The 22,632-nt window shown below is 42.5% G+C and overlaps 1 protein-coding gene across 2 annotated transcripts in view; it reads left to right on the top strand.

The window, feature by feature from the left end:
- The window catches only part of LOC109431170 (rhophilin-2), a 280,237-nt gene that overhangs the window by 39,296 nt on the left and 218,309 nt on the right, over positions 1-22,632 (top strand). The window contains exon 1 of one of the 2 annotated variants that reach the window (XM_062844119.1): positions 11,382-11,516. The exons of the other annotated variant lie outside the window; for it this stretch is intronic. Coding sequence (XP_062700103.1) covers positions 11,439-11,516 — 78 coding nt within the window. The 5' untranslated portion in view covers positions 11,382-11,438. Of the gene's footprint in view, positions 1-11,381; positions 11,517-22,632 lie in introns of those variants that run through there. 2 annotated transcript variants of the gene reach the window in all.

Genomic DNA, 22,632 nt, shown 5'->3' on the forward strand with positions numbered 1-22,632 from the left:
GTTGCGACTCTACTACTGGGAAGTCGTCGACTAACACATACCCTAAGCAAGTTGAACTAAGCTCAACGAAAATGAAAGTCTTCTGAGTCAGACTATGGACGTGGTGATGGTTTTAAGGAGGAAAAGAAGCGAGACAAACGAGGTAAATATTCCCACCGGCCGTCGTCGTTGCCATAGTTGTTGTTGCCATGGCGAACCCTCTTGGTCGTGGCCTCCTAGCCAAGGGTTGGCGTTGATTCGTTCCGTGATTGACCAGAATAATCTAAATTTAAAAGAGAGCCAACCATTAAGCCAATATTAAGTAAAAAGAAAATCGAGTTAAGTACTGTTCCTTTCAATTCCACTAAGAATTTGCATCCTTTGACAGATACGTATTTAAACCTCATCTGTAAGGTCGCCGTCAGTGTCTTATACTTTACTCGACAGTTGAGGTCGAAATACGTATCTGTTAAATGACGCAAATTCGGCAAGCCTCGTTGGATAAATGTACGACTTGTACTGAAAAAAAAAAACAAATTTTTGCAACTCGTTACATAATAACTAACTAGGCAGTAAAACATAAATGAAAAAAAAAATAGAAATACATAAATAAAAAATGTCATAATTTAATATATTGGCATCAAATACTAAACCTTCAAACTGGCAACACGGCCAAACATGATCGCATCAAACGGATATCATTTTCGACCAATAAGGGAAGATTCAAATATTACGTCCATCATTTTTTGGGATTTCTAGACCCCCCTTCCCCCCTCTGTCACGCTATTTTCCTATACCCAATACACGTAGGGTGCGGGCACCGGTTTTGGCCAGTCTAAGGGAAATCATTTTTATAAAAATAACCAATAATCCTATGAAAACAACCAATGCGTCAAACGAAAGGTTTCAATCTATATTTTGAAGAAAAAATGCAAAAATCATGCCAATACTTGATTTTTGTATTAAAAGTGGCACTGGCCAAAATAGAAGCTCTGCCGCAGTTTTGGCCATATTCTTAAGTTTGGTTTCTATTTTGGCCAATCACGTGTATTTCTTATGGGAGTGGCCAAATTAGAAGCACCCTGGCCAAAATAGATATATGGGAGCAGTTTTTTTAAGGAAATATAATTTTTTCTTCCAGTTTCTAATCAAAATATGTGGTTTTCACAGCTGTAATCATCATATTGTATTAGGATCTACTAGTAAATAATAAATTTACGCCGATTTAGATCGCAACAGGCTCAATACCGCACTATGGCCAAAACTCCGGACTGGCCAAAACTGAAGCTTCTACCCTACTGTCACACTTTTGTAGACCCCCCCCTCCCCCAAATGTTGGACGTAATTTTTGAACGTTCCCTAAGCGACCAATAGGTACTTTTCCCCTCTGTTCGTTGCTGATGCGGTCCTCCTGGAGTTCCTTCAGATATTCCCCAAAAGTTTTTTCTGGGATTCCTCCAGGAGTTTTTGTTTCTTTAGTCAGATCGGCAGCGTCCCTGTGGGGAAATTTGTATTAGTGTCGATGGGTGTAACGCGTCCCGTAACATTCCCCTCCTCGTAATGCTGCCTCGCTTACGGGGAACACCATATCTCCTTCCTGGATGGGTCTTACTTCCCCATGTCTCTTTGTGCGCTGGATCACGACCGGCAGATATTCCCGTATCCATCGAGCCAAGAATTGGTCAAGAGCGTAGCAACAGAGATTTTACCCATTTCGTAATGACTCGATCTCAGTAGTCGATATTTTTTCTCGATTGACTCCATTGCTGCTCAGATGGATGAAATGGTTCGGAGTCAACGCCTCCTGAGTCCTGATCAGACGTTTCAAGTGCCACATACAACTGTTGACTTAAGCTCTCCGCTAACAGCTTGGCTTACTTTCGACTGGTACCGATAGAATTTATTCCATAATCAGTATAGATCTGCATCTGAGCACTTCGACGAGCGACGAATTGCCACAACGTCAACTTGAAGGATTCTGTACTTCCAAGTGAACAGCTCTCACAGCCAGGCACGAGGCACGTATGCCATCGCATTCGATGAACGGTGGACTCAACTACACGCAATGAACGCGGACAGCACGAACGAAGTACTTCTTAAATAACCGGTTGCACTCGCTGTTGCGGCAACTCATTCTCCGGCCTAGTGAACCAGCGACCATCCAGCTGTATTGTGGGACCTTCTTCCCATTCTCCAGCGCCATTCCTCGGACTGAGTGAGTATCCTCCAGAATTTCACCGAATCGTACCGCCACGTATTGGCAATGTTCGCAGGCATCCTAGTTGATCCAGGACAGAACTGTTTTTGAATCACTTCAATCGAATTTGCTCACCGGGAGAGTGTAATACTCCGTAATAGACTTCGCTAGACGGCTTCCGATTACCGCAGCCTGAAGCTCCAGTTTAGGGATCGAGAGCGGCTCAAGTGGAGCCACCAGGGAACATCTCGGCTGGCCACGATCGATGACATGTAAGTATACCACGCAAGCGTAGTTGGACTCACTCGCGTCTACGAAAAAGTGGACTCACATATCTCAGGATGCTTCGCTTAGTTGTAATGGTTTTGGCTGACGTTGATCGCTCGTGTTCATCCGGTAACGTCACGGAATACACGAACACGTCCTCGTTGTCGTTGAAATCTGAACCTTTCAGCTATTCTGCTGCTTTCTCGCCTAGTAGCTGAAACATCTTTTTCGAGTTCGATCGCCAGTTCTGCAGCCGAAGCAGTCAAGCTCCGCACATCCGTTGCCAGCTTCGTCATTTCCTCCTCCGTATCACGACTGTCCAGGTAGCCATCCACGTAATGGTTTTCTATCACTGCCGTGTCCGGCTCCGAGTTTTCTTCCGTCCAGTCTTCCGCGTTCGAAGTTCGTTGAGCAAGACGAACAAGTCGACCTGAAGAACACAACGTCCATCATGATCGGTCCGATTAAGAAACCGCCGAACTTATCGATCCTTCTCTCTTGTGTTCAGCTGGTTATACATCTCGCGGATGTCACCTGGAATCGCAACTTGCCATTGCCAAAATAGGCACAATACAGCTGGCAACAACGAAAGAAAGTTCGGGTTTTTCAACAGCATGTCTTTTAGGGATACTCCTCTTACTTTGGCAGCCGCATCCCAGATGATACGCACCTTTCCGGGTTTCCGTGGGTTCGTAAGCAGCTCTGGACGCTTACTAAATTTCCGCTCTAGGCAGATTAGACGGCGATCTGCCATGTCGTAACTGGAGGGCAGTACCACTACATCACTCCACCTCAACAATTCGGTTTCGTAGTGGCCATCGGTTCTCTTCACCGTTGTTTGTCGCAAAATTTCCTTCGCTCTTACGATCCTCTTCCTCTTCTGGCCCACAAGCTACGGATACAGCCAAGTTCTCCTCCGTGAAGTATCCCTTCACCCGGTCGTGTAGCTTAGTTTGCTGTCCTCCACGCTCTTGCAGATGGTGGGCAGTAGTGGCGACCTTGAATCAATCTTCGATCCACCGCCGATTCCGAATACCGTCCATTCCAGCCTCGTTCTTGCTTCTGCAGCTGGCCAGTTTAGTAGCGTGAGTTATACGATTTGACGTGACTTCCGTACTGTACGGTCGTTCCGTACTGTGTGCTCTCGAAAATAGATTCGGCTGATGTCGAGCCGATTAGGATTCTCGGAACGGTCTTTTTGTACCTTTACACCGGTAGACTGGCCAAATATGGGGGGAACTATTGGGACAATTCTCCATACCGTACTACTCCTTTGGGTTCATAAGCAGAAGGTCATGGGATCGATCGCTTGCTCATCCATTTCCTCCTACTTTGTATCTTTCTTTCTACTTTCCCTCCCTTCTCAACAGATACATCCCATTTATACTCGTGCTCGTATGTTTATAGCCATTTCTAAAACCAGTATCGGGTTGAAAACCTCGTTTCCCTTCCTTCCAAACTTCCATCTTCCACATCACAGTGCCAGTCTGTCATATAACGCCTACAAGTTATGCAACCAAGCGAATTGTGCCGCATGCTCTTCACAGTAATCTTCACAAAATCTATCACTATATACCGTGTGTGTGGTGTACCAATGCGTGTACCTTCTGCCAAAACATTTCCCAACAACAATCCGACATCCGTATGACCTTGCGTAGGCACAGAAGATTCAACGGCCTGTAGTGGGCAAGGGATTGCAATCATCACTTTCCTCCCCTTCACCATATTGACCAGTAAGCGGACGTAGCATGCGCCATTGTCGCCTAAAATAGAACCATCACTCACACACTGAAGTAGATGCCTGTTAGTCCCAAGCAGCTATCTGATTGGTTCCTTGTGTGAGTGAAGCTAATCTGGCGATATTGGAGTAGTAACTGCGAACGGTCAAAGAAGAGCAAGCGCAAGCTTAAAAATGACATTACCGTCTACCCCCGTTGGTTTGACCGCATCTAATCTGAACACTTTTTAATTTGACCCCCGCTAATCTGCATATCGTTCAAACTAAAAATGGTTCAAACGACATTCTGGTCTTGGAACGGGGTGAAACGGAACACAGAATCAGAATCAAAACAAAACAGCAAAAAGAGTTACCATCAGTGTGTTTTTCGATGCCAAGAGGATTACTAGAAGTTCAAAACAAAAAATGAACCCCGGTATTTATTGAATCGCCATTCAAATCGTGTGAAATAAAAACGTAAAATAAATTTACGAATAATCAAAAAAAGTCATTCTAACCACGAAAATAAGCATTGATTTGTCCATTTGACTTCCATTAGGGGTCGGTCATAAATTTTGGTAAATTTTCAACACTCCTCCCCCCTCGTAGCGTTTTCATACATAAATACATGGTTCGTAGCAATTTCAGAGGCTCCCCCCTTCCCTCTAAAATGCTACGTAATTTTTGGATTACCCCTTTCACTCAAAAAAGAATTACTACGATTAAAGTGTCTCGAGTACAGTAGACGTTCGCTCGGTGCAAATGCTTTAACTGCAACGTTTTTTTAACTGCAAGTCCGCTAAGTGCTTCAATTTTGCAGTTATCGCACCGCTATCCGTCAAAATTAAATGTCAGATGCGATGTTTTTCGCATGCACTTTAGCTGCAATACGATGTTTTTTTAAATGCACATTGGCTGCATTCTGCAGCAGCTGACAGTTCTTGACGTCTGTCAGCCGTCGCAGTTATCGAATTTCATTCGGTAAGTGAAACGTAAACATGTTGCAGTTATCGAACGTCTACTGTATACCAAAGTGGCGAATCCTTGTCGTTTTGACAGCTCACCTGCTCGACTGTTCCAATTTTGACGTTTCTCCTCTTTGTTTTATCAAGGCTCGTTGCCTACGATTATGCTAATGAAAATATTGTCATCGCGGTTGAAACCCGAAGTTTTCCCACAGGCAACAATCAAATTTTCTCCAAATCCTTACGTGAAACCTAACGTCGGACATAGTGCGCTGGATAGCAGACCTGGTCCTCTATCCGATCGATTTAGGAGAAAAATAGATTTTCGCGCGTCAAAAATTCCGATTTTCAACTGCAATAGTAATGCTTCAATTGGGTTTTTAAATTTTGATAAATGTACTGACATTTTGATTTTATACGAAAGAGCACCTTTTTCTGAGCCACTATGATTTTTTCAGATTTTTAGAACTTTATTTTGGTACCTAAAAGCAATTTCAAAGAAAATATTCGAAATCACTTTTTGACAGCTGGGCAACTGTTTGACAGCTCCGCCCAGTACAAAATGCAACGAGGGGTGATTCGACAAATCGCTCCCATACAAACTTCAAGCTGATTTTAAAATAGGCTCCCGGGCACCAAAATTAATGAAAATTTGGATTTCGGCTCAGTTTGATATGCAGATTCAGAATATGGAATTATCTCAACACCGCTAAAGAAGCCAATTGGCGAAGAAATGTGAGGTTAGGTGACGCAAAATAACATATTTATGGCCAATACATTGCAGGACAGGTTTGAGAATCTGCAATAATTTCACTTTTCTTTCATTTGTATCATTAGTAATTCAGTCCAGGGTTTGAAGTTCACAGTTTTAGAAAAGCTTTGCATTTGATCGTCAATACTATTGACTCAATAGCATGGTCGTGAGGACGAAGGCAAAAAAATGGCACTGGCATCACTGCCTCTAGTCTAAATATCGGTTGTTGAGAGGAATTCCACGGAGTCATGTCAGTCGATCCTGAGCGACCATTTCAAAAATATCTGAAACTTTGCACAGTTTTTCAATTTCATATAAATCGCCATTTTTTGATATTAAACCTTCATATTCACTCACGACTAACTTTTCAAAAGGGTGTATGCGAAAATAGTTCTAAAATATTCTAAAAGCTGTACAGCAAAAACGGATTGTTCGATTGTTATAAATTTTTCAGCAAAGTTAGATAACTAAATGATGATTCCTTAGAAAATATACACTGTAAAAAATTTATTTTTCTACTTTGAAAAAATATGATATTTGTCACAAAAACTCAAATATCTCAAAACCCTATCTTTTTACCAACTTCAATTTTTTAGGGGAAATGGCCCATTATATCAGCTATCTACCATAAAATTTTGTTGATGGTAAACTGATAAACAAAAAAGTTATGACATTTCAAACATTTCACAATTTTTACATTTAGTAACAAAAAAAAATTTTTTTCTGTGTAAATTATTTCGAGAATTATATTTTGATGCTGATTTTATTGTAAAGGCTACCGCCTGAATTAAACAAGTTGTTTTCATGATACTTTAGTTTGATTATTCGTAATTACTATAGTATCTATTTGAAACTTAGACGCGATCCAGTGTTGTGATCAAAAATATTGAGATTGTCATACTTTTTATTGTACGTGACTGGTGAAAAAATCCCTTGATAGTGTTGAAAAGCTGTTGATTATAAGAAAAATGGAATTGAATTTATTTTTAAGACAAAAGCTGTATAATAAAAGTTTTTTTATACGCGTATACGTCTAGTTTATCCGCAAAAAAAATCCCTCTTACACACTTATTTCTGAATTGCCTGTTCGGTACTTTTTTGACGAGATTATAACAGCAGTACGATCTCGGTAGTTTCGGTAATCGATTTTACTGAGGCTCAGTAAAACAACTGTCAAAATCGTATGGAAAAGGTAAACAATGCATTTTTGCTGAACGAGTTCGGTGCTCAGCAGTTTTAATCTCGTCAAAAAATTACCGAACTCGGTAATCAAAATTAAGTGTGTAGAGAACAGACTTTATGATCGGAAGAATGCGAGTAACTTCAACAACAACAAATGCATAAGAGGTACATACCACAGACAAACAGACGAAACGCCTAGAACAATTTTAGTGAAAATTCATCGCCCAGTTCACACTATCACCACCTGGTGGAAATGTTTCACGAAACACTGCGTTGTGCAATATCGTCATCAGAAGGCGCTAGTGTGAAACGTCAAACGCAAAGAAAAACGATGGGCGCTCTTCTTGTTATGAAAGCCACAACCAAGATTCAAAATGATCGTTGAAGGCGTGGTCAATGAAAATTTCGCCAGTGTTACGTTTGTTTGTCTGTATACATACCTGACAATGCTCACGAAAAAAACAAAAAAATACTACCGCTATGAATATTAAAAATTGTATAGTATTTTTTTTCTTCAGCCACCAACACCAAACAAGTAAGTTAAAATTAATAAGTGATTTTGTTTATTATAATCTAACGAACAAGATGAACAGTCGCTTTCTCAAAGGTCTTCAACTCAACGCTCTCTTGTAGATCGTTTGATGAAAAAAAATGTTCAAAAGAGTTACGAAATCTCACCGAAAGCACCATAAGATAAACTGAAAGAGACTGGTTATGCCCAAATGTCCACATTGTGTACAAAATTACGCATTTGCACGTCCTGCCGTCTAGAATTTGACAAACGAGCCATCTGTATATCATCGGTAAAGCAGGGCGCAGGAAGTTCGAAAACGACAACAACTGAGAAATTGCCATCAGCGACATCTGTTTAAACAATTTAATTACGCCCCTTTTCAAAAATGCCCTGTAATATTCTTCAACATCTATACCCATTTCAATATTTTTAACGTTGCACGCTTTCAACATTCATCTTGAAGAAGAGGGAAAACACTTGTCCTCAAATGTAACAGCAAATTAATGAATAAACGACTAATGCGCGGAGGGCGTGATAAAATCGGAACATTACGGTACATAGTATATTATATTATATGTATATATAATATATAATAAAAACAACTTGTTTTACTCACGCAAGGCCATTAACAATAAAATCAGCATCAAACTTCAATTTCCGGCCGAAATAATTTACACTAAAAAAAATTATTACTAAATGTGAAAATTGTGAAATGTTTGAATTGTCATAGCTTTTTTGTTTATTTTCATGGTAGATTGCTAATACAATGGACCGTTTTCTCTAAAAAATTACGTTGGTAAAAAGATAGGGTTTTGAGATATTTGAGTTTTTGTGACAAAAATGATATTTTTTAATGTTAAAAAAGATTTTTTTCACAGTGTATATTTTCTTAAGAATCGCCATTTAGTTATCTAACTTTGCTGAACAATAAAATCAGCATCAAATCGCGATTCCCGGCCGAAATAATTTACACAGAAAAATTTTTTTTACTAAATGTAAAAATTGTGAAATTTTTGAAATGTTATAACTTTTTTGTTTATTAGTTTACCATCACCAAATTTTTATGGTAGATTGCTAATACAAAGGACCGTTTTCCCTAAAAAATTCAAGTTGGTAAAAAGATAGGGTTTTGAGATATTTGAGTTTTTGTGACAAAAATGATGTTTTTCGATGATAAAATAGATTTTTTTTCACAGTGTATATTTTCTTAGAAATCACCATTTAGCTATCTAACTTTGCTGAAAAATTCATAACAATCGAACAATCCGTTTTTGCTGTGCATATTTTTGAATATTTTTGAACCATTTTCACATACACCCTTTTGAAAAGTTAGTCGTGGCTCTAAATAAAAATTTGATATCGAAAAATGGCGATTTAGATGGAACTGAAAAACTGTGCAAAGTTTCAGTTCAATAGAAAATCATGAATTAAAAATTTTCCTTAATTTTGATGCTGTTGCTTGGAATCGCTCAGCCAGTTTTCCTGTACGTATCAGGTGCGCGATTACACACAAAAAAGACCGGCTTCTGTCGGCAAATTCACCATCGTTTGGAGTTGCTACTCGTGTAATCGGATTAGTCGAGGTCAATTGACGAGACTCGGCCCAGCGGCTGCATGCGGAATCCGATTCTCAGCGCCTGCTGTGCTGTGGTGATTCCGATTCCGACCGATTCACAATGGTCGGAAAAAGATAAAGTTCGGCAAAAACTCTTTTTATGTGTTTAATCGAAGTTATAGGTTGTCTAGACATGTTATATAGTATTTTTAGTGTTTAAAAAGGGGTATTCAAAAATTACGAAACTTCAATAATTTCAAAAAACGGTAAAAATCAGTAAACCCCACATTTTTGCGTTTTTTTGTCAGAAAATCAATTCGAATTTAATTATATGATCATCTTTCAATCAAATCCAATCAAGTTTGTTCAAAACGTGTGAAAACTATGGGAAGATAAATTTTATTTCAGTAAAAAATGGAAAAATAACGTAAAATATATGAAAAAACATGACTTTTTTAAATAGCTCTAATTTGAAAAACTGAAAATTTCTGCAAAATATTTAAACGTTTTTAGGCAGCTCTAAGCATGATGTTCAAGATGTACTATTCGAAATTGGGGCGACACGTGACGACATGAACCGTTTTTTAACTTAAAAATTACCAAAATTTCTAAGGTACAATATACAAAAATTTGAAAAGTTTTGTGACATATTAATATTGCACCATACGTGCATTCAAACAGTCCAATAACAAGATCTCATGTGCTGGATAACTTAAAACATATATTCCATTCTCAAAATATTATTATTTAACTTTTTATTTATTTTTTATTTATCAATTTTATGACTTAGGCAACTTTGGCAGTGAAAATGTCATTGAAATACAAAAGCTATTAATTAAGAATCATAAAACTACAATACATTAACTTTGTTATAGGGTGAAATAAAGTTTAAAAATATCAATTTCGTTTTTTGAGAGTTTTGGCCGCCCTTTTGTATGGAGCCCGACCAATGTGCGATTGAGGAACGGGAAATTGGCGGACGCAAAAGCAGTGCTTTATTTGTCTCGCATTTTCCCGTTGTCCACCTTTACAACAGTACCGTATACCTACCACCGATTCAATGGCTGGTAGGTAAGTTGATAAAAATCAATCCGGGGCAATCAAACCAGGGTATTAGTTGTAAATTAAACCGTAAATCCATCAATCCGCCGAAAGCGGCGTCGGTACGGTAGGTACATTCGCCTTCCGTCTGGTCGGTGACAGTATTGCTGGACGCTCGGACTTAAGCCGTGTGAGTTGTTTTGATTGACGGATTTTGGTGGTTTGCTTCCGAATCGGCCCAAAATCCTATTTAGGTGAATACCTTGCAAAACACATGCAGCCGAAACGAGGCGATTTATTCATGTCGTAATCCGAACGGAACACGCACCCCAAGAAGAGAGAACAATGCATAACACAACACATTCCCGCTTGAGAGGAACCGATCTGAGGCTGTGGGGTGTAACGCAAAACTTATCAGGTCGGCAACGTTCGGGAAACCGCAAGCCATGCACGAGCTGTAGCGATGCATCTTCGTCCCGCTCCCGGGCCTCAAGCGATCCCGAAATCCGTTGAATGAGTCATCAATTATCGTTCAATTTTCATCAATATAGTGCTCATTACGCAGCTCATCAAAGTAGTCATCGCATTCGTACGCTTGTTCGCCCGGTGCCGAGCGAGACCTTTAAAAACTTTGATCGTGGCCTACTTTGGCGAAGCGCAAAATTCCCTTCGAAGAACACTCATTATTTAGCACCTCTTCGGTCGGGTTCGTCGTGGCTTATCGACGAATGACACACTGTCACTGCCATTTTCGTGGCTTTGTGTGTCATTTCCGTGAGTAAAAATATTCGTTGCCGTTCGAAGAGAGTAGGTTTGTACCCGCATGAGACCACGACGCTAAAATCAATCGTCATCGTGGAACTTCGCAAACAGGTGTGTGCCGGCGGCCACAACCAATGCAAATGTTAACGGACTCCGCCGCCGCATCACATTCCATACTCACTCACTTACGCCGACGCCTTCGCTTCCGTTGTTTGGCCTACTGTGCTCTACCATCCACTGCAGTGGATCCACCGCGACGACCACTATGATGGATGATGATAGCGGCGAGGCCCGATTGTTTTTCTCCGCACATGCAATTACATACCACTTTTCAATGATAACCTTACTATTACAGACAGATAGACCGACCGACATCTGGAACGCTGAGAACTATCATCGGCAACCGTGAGCACGCGGTAACCTAGGAGGCGATGGAAATGAGGAAGATACTCGGGTGTAAGCAACCTTACAACAACAACAACAATAACAAAAGCGCTGTTATTGGATGACCCTCATATCCGCCGATCCAGCGCCACCTATGATGATGGTTGCGGCGATCGGATCAATTTGGCACGGTGATCAGGTAGGCTTTGCGATTGCACTTGTACACTGCTGCAGCGAGAGTGTCGGGCGAAATGAGTGTTATTAGAGTAATAATGGTGGGATTGGGCAAAGATTGGATTCAAGGAGACTGGACTGGACCAATTGGAACAAGTGCGAATGCACGGCGTGATAAGAAATAAATGAATTATAGATTTAAGATACATACAGTAGACGTTCGCTCGGTGCAAACGCGTTAACTGCAATGCTTTTTAACTGCAAGTCCACTAAGTGCAACAATTTTGCAGTTATCGCATCGCTATCCGTCAAAATGAAATGTCAACAGTAATGCGATGTTTTTCGTATGCACTTTTGCTGCAATGCGATGTTTTGCGAATGCGCATTGGCTGCACTCTGCAGCAACTGACAGTTCTTTGCCGTCTGTCAGTTGTTGCAGTTACCGAAATTCATTCGGTAAGTGAAACGTAAACATGTTGCAGCTATCGAACGTCTACTTTATTCATGCGATAGATAACAATTAAGCTCTACTCTTCTGGAGAAGAATAGGGATCGTTTCTGCGGAAACAATGTAAGAAAACCATAGTTTTCTACGATTTTTTTTCAAGAATTGACTTAGTATAGCAATCAAGCTTCCGTTACGAAGGTTCCATAAAACTAATCACGATCATTTCAAATGTCACCAATATACAATCCAATCTGTCAACACACTCGCCCAGTGAATGGCTGTCAGGATCCTCTGTGTCGGAAACTCCACCGGAATCAACCGTACAATTAAAATGCGCATTGTTGTTGCCATGACCTGAACCGGAAGCGCACACATCCCGCTGCAGCGCGGCTGGTTTGACTGCAAGCCACCATTATCGTTACAAAACCCAAGATACCTACCAACGACAGACACATATATTTCACTCACGATGCATCCCACGTGTTCAGATTTTTTATGTTTCCTACGTGAGCATCATAGTAGCCCGCGACGCGACATGGTTGAATAGACCTCGCGCATCGCACCCATGACTCAAAAACCCGGGCCGACACGGTGGCCACGTCACCTGTCGCAGCAATCCATGCTTTTCGATATCGTTCCCTCATCCCATGCCATGGAATCATGGAATGTCCGTCCCATGAATACGTAATTGGGGAGAACGAACGGGTGCGCGATCGCTACCGGTTAGTAGGTATGTACCCTCCTCCGTTGTACGTGACTGGCGTCGCAAAACGAGGCGACCGCGTCGCTTTGCGCGATACGACAAACGTCAAAGCGACGACGCGCAGCGATTGTTTTTTGTTTACATCGGTCACGCACTTTTCCAGACACCCGGCAGCACTGCGCTGGTTGCCGTTGTTTGGTTAGATAACGCAGCGGCCGCCCACGGCCCGTCCAAGCGATGACTGATGGCCAGGGATGCCAGGTGAAATTTTCAAATGTCTTCCCAAGGCACGCTAAAATGTCTTCACACTCTATATTGTGGCTTTGTTATAATATTAATGCCTAAAATAAAAATTTATGCAACGTTTATTTATGTTGATATGTAAATTTATTAACAGATTCCTCCAGAAAACTGTAAGGGGATTTCGGATATTCTGATTTACGGAAATTTCGATGGAAATACTAAAACATTTTATTATCATCTTCATACCTGTATGGATTCCACAAGAAGTTTCTTTTGTAATTCTTCAAGGAGTTGCTTGTGGTATTCATCTAAGACTTTCTTTTGTAATTCCTCCAGGAGTCTGGAATTCCTTAATATAGTTTCTTCTGGGATTCATCCAGTTTTTGTGTGATTCCTCATGGAGCTTCCCAAGAGTTAACTCAATTCACAGGGAAGTCTTCGTGAAGTTTCCCAAGAATTAGTCTAAGTGCTCTTCAGACATTCTTGCTACAGAACCATGGGAATTGCTTTCAAAGTTTCTAGGCAAATTTCTCCTGGAGTCTCCTAGAATTTCTACTGAAGTTTCCCAGGAACTTCTCCATGGCTTCCACACGAAAACCTTAGAAATTCCTTAACAAGCTTCCGAAGAATTCCAGCAGCATTTGTAGTAGAATTCCTCCAGGATAACCCAGGCAACTTCTCCATGACTTGACAGGAAATAACTTCATCAATTATCCAAAGATCCCCTCCAGAACTTCCATGAAAGTTACTTCAAGAGTTCTTCAAGAAGTCCCCCAGCAATTATGCATGGTTCTCTCAGGATTTCCCACGAATACTTCCCGGGTTTTCCCGAAATTTCTCAAGAAGATGGAATCCATGGATTTATTTCCAAGAGTTCCATCCTGGAGTTCCTTAGAAATGCCTCCATGAGTTCCTCGGAAATTCCTATAGGAATTTCTAGGAAATTCCTCAAGAAGTTTCTCGGGATTTTCTCCAGGAGATCCTCGGGAATTCTTCAGGAAGTTCTTCGGGAATGCTTCCAGGAGTTCTACAGGAACTTCTTTAGGTGTATTTCGGGATGCTCGGGAATACCTACAAGGGATTCATTGGAATTCTTCTAATAGTTCTTTGGAAATTTCTGCAGGACTTCTACGGGAATTCGTCCTGAAGTTCTTCGGGAATTCCTCCAGGAGTTCCTCGGATATTTCTCCAGATGTTCTTCGGTAATTCCTCCAAGATATCCTTGGGAATTCCTTCTGGAGTTCCTGGAGAATTCCTCCAGGAGATCCTAGGGAATTCCTCTGAAAGATCCCCGGGAATTCTTCCATCAGTTCTCTAGAAATTCTTACAGGAGTTTCTAGGCAATTTTTACAGAAATCCCGAGAGTATATCTTGTAGCTCGCAGGAAGGTCCTTTAGAAGTTTCGAGGAAATTTATACACGAGTCCCCGAAAATTTCTCCAGGAATTTCCCGGGAATCCCTCCATAGATTCCAAACGAATACCATGGGAATTCCCTTAGAAGCAACCGAAGAATTCCTGCTGTAATTGTGGTAGAATGCCTTCAGGATTTCCCATGGAATTTCTCAATGATTTTTTTATTAACCAAATCCAGAATTTCCACGAAATTTACTTCAAAGTCTACCAAAAACTCCTCCAGCAATAATCCGGAAATCCCTCCAGGAGATCCTCGGGAATTCATCCTGTAGCTCCTAGAGAATTCCTCAAAGAGTTCTTAGGGTATTCCTCTAGAAGATATTTGGGGGTTCCGGGTCATTTGGCCGAACGCCATTTGGCCGAATGCCGTTTGGCCGAACGCCATTTGGCCAAAAGGGTCATTTGGCCGAATGCCATTTGGCCGAAAATAAATGATGAACTTAAGTGACCATGTCACTATTCCTCGCATAAGTATAACTCGAAAGAACAGCCTATGATTCCAAGAAGGAAAAATCTTTGATAAAATATTGAGAGGTTCAACGCCAATTCATCCCTGAATACCAAAACTAGAAAGAATAGCCTATGATTAAAAGAAGGAAATATTTCTGATGATCATTATGGTAGTTGAAATGTCAAAAACTTCCTCTGAATTCTTTTGAACATAATTCGGCCAAACGGCATTCGGCCAAACGGCCATTCGGCCAGATGGCATTCGGCCAAGGGGCTAGTCGCTTGGAACATTGTGCCAAGAGGTGCCAAGCACACCGTCTTATACGATGTGTGGCACACCGAGGCACTCTGAGGCACAAATTTGACACTTGAGTTTGGGTGAAAAAACTAGGCAACCATGTGCATTTGACCTGCAAAATGAAAACAAACAGTTGGTTGTCTTGGTAGTTGCCAAGCAAAATCTGAATCATCAAGCAGTGGCACTTCGGGGCACACTGAGGCACAATTGAATACCCGTTGGCACACTGAAAATAATTGGCACAAGTAAAGATGTGCTCAGCGACTCCCCCTTGCATTCGGCCAAATGGCGTTCGGCCAAACGGCGTTCGGCCAAATGGCCGGATACCATATTTGGGAATTCCTACAAGAGGTTCTCGGAATTCTCCAGGAGATCCTTTCACAAGTTTTTCGGAAATTCTTCCAGGAGTTTTACGGGAACTCTTCCAAAAGTATCTTGGGAATTCTTCCAGGAGATCTTTGGCCACCTTGAGATCCTCGGAGATTCCTCGAGCATTCACGGGGAACTTCTAGAGGAATTCATGAGGAACTTCTGGAGAAATTCTTGAAGAGCTTCTGGAGAAATTCCGAGGAATACATGGAAGTATTTCAGAGGAACGACTGAATTTTTGACAACTCCAGGAGGACTTTGCGAGGAACTCCTAGATGTATACTAGAGAATCTCTTGTAGAAATTTTCAAGGCGCAATTTCCAAGGAACTCCAGGAAGAATACCCGAAGAACTCCTGGAGGAATTTCAGAATAACTTTTGGAGCAATTGCCGAGGAACTTCAGGAGGAATTCCCGAGGAACTTCTGGAAACAATATCGATGAGCTTCTAGAGAAATTCCGAGGAATACATGGAGAAATTTCCAAGGAACTCCTGCAGGAACTCCAAAGGACATCCTAGAGGAATTCCCAAGGCACTCCTGAAGAAATTTTAGGGAAACTCCTGGAGGAATTCCTAAGAAACCCTAAAGAAACTCCCGAAGAACTCCTTAAAGACTTCTTGAGGATCTTCTGAAGAAATTTCCGAAGAACTCCTGGAGAAATGCCTGAGGAACTCCAGGAGGAATTTCCAAGAAACTCCAGGAGGAATTTCCCAGGAACTCCAGCAGGAATTTCCAAGGAACTACAGCATGAATTCCCGAGAAAATCCTGGGTGAATTCCTGAGGAACTCATGTAGATCTCGAGTAATTCCTGGAGGAATTCGGAACTCCTAGAGGATTTTTCTAGGAACTCTTGGAGGAATTCCTGATGATCTTCCAGAGAAATTCTCAAGGAACTCCCGAAGGAATTCCCAACGATCTCCTGAAAAACTCCAGGTGGAATTTGTGAGGAGCTTCTGGTGGAATTTCCGAGGAACACTTGGAAGAATTCCAGAAAAACTCTGAATTTTAAGAGGAACTCCTTATGAAATCCTGAAGGAATTCCTGTGGAACTTCTGGAGAGATTCCCATGGAGAAATCTTAACAAGCTCTCTTGGACAAATCATCGGAAAAATCTGCGGGAAATTCTGGACGTGGCTCTGTTTGAAAATCAAACGAAGAAGAAAAAAACATCGGTAATACTTTTAGAAAGTACCTCTGCTTTTGGAGGTTTAAAAAAAAAACTAGGGGAGAATACCCAGATGAATTCCTCGAGGAGACTCAAAATATTATAAAAATAAAGTCTTTCAGAATCTTTGATGACCCTTGAATGAAATTAAAAATAATATTTACAAATATTTGATTGTTCTGGAAGATATCTTAAAGCATTCATGAAATGTGTTGATTGTTTCAAAAAAAAAATGTTTTCCTTTTATAATTCTTGATTTAAAATGTTTTCAATAAATCAGGATATATCCTAAAATTCCCAAAATTGTGTTCGAAATATTTGAAATGCATTTTAACGAAAAACTGCTCCAACTTTCTAACAATATAAAGACCGAAAAATTAAGAATCTGTGAGTATTTATCAACAAAAATTGAAACGCATTTAACACGGAGATAAATTTCGTTCGTTTGAAACAAAAATATTCATGTTTATTCGGTAAACTGATAAAATATTTTAAACTAAAATATTAATTTTTAAAACTTAATCAATTACATATTGATTTCTACAATACCCATTGAAGAGCCCCCCGTTCCGCCGTCGAGAACATAAACAAAACTCTCAAGTTCCAGCTGCAGCACCAAACAAGATTTCCTCTTGCAAAAATAGTCAAGTTTCACCAAAAGTTTCCACGAAATCCCATTGATTTCTGGAGCGTATGTTATCTACATGATGTTGGCATTGAAAGTGCCACGCGGGAAGTGGGTTTTTCTAGAGAAAGCAAGTCAATTTAATTGGAAAACAAATATTTCCGTAGGACCGACGTGCCACAAAAAAAAACAAAAATGTTTACATTTGTTTCTAAAATAACCTGTCAGAAGATGCATGTTTGTTTCAAAAATGGATTGAATTTGCTTCAAACGTAACGTTCGATTTGCTCCAAACAGTTTTATTTTTGTTGCCAGAACAAATTGACAATTTATTTGAGTTTACCTGAAATATGTTTGATTTTACCATGCTTTTTTCTGCGTGAATCTGAAATTGTTCTAAGAATTTAATTATTGGGTTGGATCAAATATAAATATTATTTTTTAGCTTCCAAATGTCTCCAAAAGTCTTCACATAATCTCAAATGTCTTCAATATGTCTTCACAAAAATAAATGTCTTCACTGAGGTTCAAATGTCTTCAAATTGAAGACATATCTTCACATCTGGCATCCCTGCTGATGGCTCCCATTTCGAACCGAAATGCGACAACTTTCGAATGTTCCTAATTAATTCTAACCTAGCCAGAAGATTGCGATCTTTTCGTCCAGGGCCGCCATGCAAATTCAACGTGCGATACGTTGCGTGCGACTCTTTCGTCAGGCATACGAACGATCGCGCCGCACACTCAAATGTCACTGTGTAACTTTGAGATAAAATCACTTTGTCTTTCGGATTGTTTCTTATTGGTGTGCAAAACAATGGCCTCGCTCGCCACTGGCTGTCATCGTAGCACGCAGTGCGCTACAAAATTGCCAGATCTCTGCCAGCGCCGCTGCTGTCTCCCTGCATCTGATTCCGTCCGGAGATTGTCAACTCGTTTAGAAGAAGGTGCCACAAGTCTTTTTTTGTTTGTTTCGATCGTCTTGATCCAGCAACAGCAACAGCAGTGGCAACAGTAGTAGGCATTGCGAAAAATTCCCACGAATAATTATTATTGGCACACAGCGCACAAAGTAGGCGCTGCGCTGACTTCTGCGGCGATCTCAGGCACAATCAGACGTAGGTAACTGCGATCGAGGGTACAGTACCGGTAGTGTACGGTTTGACATCCATTGTTTGCACCAGTAGGCGCTGTAAACTTAATTACACCATTTTTTTGCAGGTTATCTATACAGACGATTAAGCGGAGTGCTTCCTACAAATTTGTATCTATCGTGGGGATGCGAAAGCCTACCTAAATGTGTTTCTCTTTGTTTCATTTGACAGATTTAGTAGCAATCTGTTCGCATCTAAACACTAAGAAAATGTCAAACGTAAACAAATAAGTGACGTAAATTTACTATTCCTGCAAAATTATATCCATATCACAGACAACCGTTCGTCTGTGTCCATATGTTGATTCAAGTGACGTAAATTTGTGAGTACAGTAGCTGTTCGATAAGTGCAACATGTTTACGTTTCAGTTACCGAATGAAATTCGCTAACTGCAACGACTGACAGCCGTCAAAAAGTTGTCAATTGCTGTTGGACGCAGCCAGAATGCTCTCAAAAACATCGCAATGCAGCTGTAGTGCATCCGGAAAACATCGCAACTCTGTTGACGTTTCGTTTTTGACAAATAGCGGTGTGATAACTGCAAAATTGTTGCACTTAGCGGACTTGCAGTTGAAAAGCATTGCAGTTAAACCGTTTGCACCGAGCGAATGTCTACTGTACACTGACGGCTTTAAGTTCCGCATCTGTCGTGTCATTGCTTCACAATTTCCTTTCAATGTCACACACAGCATGATCCCTGTTAATCGCCAAGCCAAGCCCGTAGGGCGCCATTCACCTCTCCAAGAATTCCAAATCGGGAAAGCCGTGTCCAAACATTCAAACGACACGACAAGACGGCTGCACCGACCATCGTGCCTAGTCAGTAGTGGCCTTAGGCTAAACAAACAAAAACAAGTTCTGAGTGCCTTGGTTGTTCAGCAGGTGCGACGCGAGTCGATATATGTAAATATACATACTTTCTTATCAGAGCCGGAGCATCTTCTGGAAGCGCATTCATGCAGCTTACCTGTAGGGTGCTGTAGGTACGCTGCCACTATCAAACAGAAACAGGTAGGTACCTACGGGCGCAGTGAACTAGTTCGCCGAGCAGCGCCAACACTCGATTGACGACAAGCTTATCGAAAATATTTGAACAGAAATCAATTCCCGACTGAAAAAAAAACTTCTAGAGCAGTTGCCGGCCTTGTCAATGGCTAACGTCGTCGGTCAAGGTTAAATGCGTTTATTGTGAATGATTTATGGGAACATCGGACATACCGGACAGTGGACTTAACATTTTGGAGAGAATTCCTCTCGGGATTCGGAGAGAACCCCTCTCGGGATTCGGAGAGAATCCCGTTCGGGATTCGGAGAGAATCCCGTTCGGGATTCGGAGAGAATCCCGTTCGGGATTCGGAGAGAATCCCGTTCGGGATTCGGAGAGAATCCCGTTCGGGATTCGGAGAGAATCCCGTTCGGGATTCGGAGAGAATCCCGTTCGGGATTCGGAGAGAATCCCGTTCGGGATTCGGAGAGAATCCCGTTCGGGATTCGGAGAGAATCCCGTTCGGGATTCGGAGAGAATCCCGTTCGGGATTCGGAGAGAATCCCGTTCGGGATTCGGAGAGAATCCCGTTCGGGATTCGGAGAGAATCCCGTTCGGGATTCGGGGAGAATCCCGTTCGGGATTCGGAGAGAATCCCGTTCGGGATTCGGAGAGAATCCCGTTCGGGATTCTGAGAGAATCCCGTTCGGGATTCGGAGAGAATCCCGTTCGGGATTCGGAGAGAATCCCGTTCGGGATTCGGAGAGAATCCCGTTCGGGATTCGGAGAGAATCCCGTTCGGGATTCGGAGAGAATCCCGTTCGGGATTCGGAGAGAATCCCGTTCGGGATTCGGAGAGAATCCCGTTCGGGATTCGGAGAGAATCCCGTTCGGGATTCGGAGAGAATCCCTCTCGGAATTCGGAGAGAATCCCTCTCGGGATTCGGAGAGAATCCCTTTCGGGATTCGGAGAGAATCCCTTTCGGGATTCGGAGAGAATCCCTTTCGGGATTCGGAGAGAATCCCTTTCGGGATTCGGAGAGAATCCCTTTCCGGATTCGGAGAGAATCCCTTTCGGGATTCGGAGAGAATCCCTTTCGGGATTCGGAGAGAATCCCTTTCGGGATTCGGAGAGAATCCCTTTCGGGATTCGGAGAGAATCCCTTTCGGGATTCGGAGAGAATCCCTTTCGGGATTCGGAGAGAATCCCTTTCGGGATTCGGAGAGAATCCCTTTCGGGATTCGGAGAGAATCCCTTTCGGGATTCGGAGAGAATCCCTTTCGGGATTCGGAGAGAATCCCTTTCGGGATTCGGAGAGAATCCCTTTCGGGATTCGGAGAGAATCCCTTTCGGGATTCGGAGAGCATCCCTTTCGGGATTCGGAGAGCATCCCTTTCGGGATTCGAAGAGAATCCCTTTCGGGATTCGGAGAGAATCCCTTTCGGGATTCGGAGAGAATCCCTTTCGGGATTCGGAGAGAATCCCTTTCGGGATTCGGAGAGAATCCCTTTCGGGATTCGGAGAGAATCCCTTTCGGGATTCGGAGAGAATCCCTTTCGGGATTCGGAGAGAATCCCTTTCGGGATTCGGAGAGAATCCCTTTCGGGATTCGGAGAGAATCCCTTTCGGGATTCGGAGAGAATCCCTTTCGGGATTCGGAGAGAATCCCTTTCGGGATTCGGAGAGAATCCCTTTCGGGATTCGGAGAGAATCCCTTTCGGGATTCGGAGAGAATCCCTTTCGGGATTCGGAGAGAATCCCTTTCGGGATTCGGAGAGAATCCCTTTCGGGATTCGGAGAGAATCCCTTTCGGGATTCGGAGAGAATCCCTTTCGGGATTCGGAGAGAATCCCTTTCGGGATTCGGAGAGAATCCCTTTCGGGATTCGGAGAGAATCCCTTTCGGGATTCGGAGAGAATCCCTTTCGGGATTCGGAGAGAATCCCTTTCGGGATTCGGAGAGAATCCCTTTCGGGATTCGGAGAGAATCCCTTTCGGGATTCGGAGAGAATCCCTTTCGGGATTCGGAGAGAATCCCTTTCGGGATTCGGAGAGAATCCCTTTCGGGATTCGGAGAGAATCCCTTTCGGGATTCGGAGAGAATCCCTTTCGGGATTCGGAGAGAATCCCTTTCGGGATTCGGAGAGAATCCCTTTCGGGATTCGGAGAGAATCCCTTTCGGGATTCGGAGAGAATCCCTTTCGGGATTCGGAGAGAATCCCTTTCGGGATTCGGAGAGAATCCCTTTCGGGATTCGGAGAGAATCCCTTTCGGGATTCGGAGAGAATTCCTTTCGGGATTCGGAGAGAATCCCTTTCGGGATTCGGAGAGAATCCCTTTCGGGATTCGGAGAGAATCCCTTTCGGGATTCGGAGAGAATCCCTTTCGGGATTCGGAGAGAATCCCTTTCGGGATTCGGAGAGAATCCCTTTCGGGATTCGGAGAGAATCCCTTTCGGGATTCGGAGAGAATCCCTTTCGGGATTCGGAGAGAATCCCTTTCGGGATTCGGAGAGAATCCCTTTCGGGATTCGGAGAGAATCCCTTTCGGGATTCGGAGAGAATCCCTTTCGGGATTCGGAGAGAATCCCTTTCGGGATTCGGAGAGAATCCCTTTCGGGATTCGGAGAGAATCCCTTTCGGGATTCGGAGAGAATCCCTTTCGGGATTCGGAGAGAATCCCTTTCGGGATTCGGAGAGAATCCCTTTCGGGATTCGGAGAGAATCCCTTTCGGGATTCGGAGAGAATCCCTTTCGGGATTCGGAGAGAATCCCTTTCGGGATTCGGAGAGAATCCCTTTCGGGATTCGGAGAGAATACCTTTCGGGATTCGGAGAGAATCCCTTTCGGGATTCGGAGAGAATCCCTTTCGGGATTCGGAGAGAATCCCTTTCGGGATTCGGAGAGAATCCCTTTCGGGATTCGGAGAGAATCCCTTTCGGGATTCGGAGAGAATCCCTTTCGGGATTCGGAGAGAATCCCTTTCGGGATTCGGAGAGAATACCTTTCGGGATTCGGAGAGAATACCTTTCGGGATTCGGAGAGAATACCTTTCGGGATTCGGAGAGAATACCTTTCGGGATTCGGAGAGAATCCCTTTCGGGATTCGGAGAAAATCCCTTTCGGGATTCGGAGAGAATCCCTTTCGGGATTCGGAGAGAATCCCTTTCGGGATTCGGAGAGAATCCCTTTCGGGATTCGGAGAGAATCCCTTTCGGGATTCGGAGAGAATCCCTTTCGGGATTCGGAGAGGATCCCTTTCGGGATTCGGAGAGAATCCCTTTCGG

This window comes from Aedes albopictus, chromosome 1 (assembly GCF_035046485.1).
Source record: "Aedes albopictus strain Foshan chromosome 1, AalbF5, whole genome shotgun sequence".
NCBI lineage: Eukaryota > Metazoa > Arthropoda > Insecta > Diptera > Culicidae > Aedes > Aedes albopictus.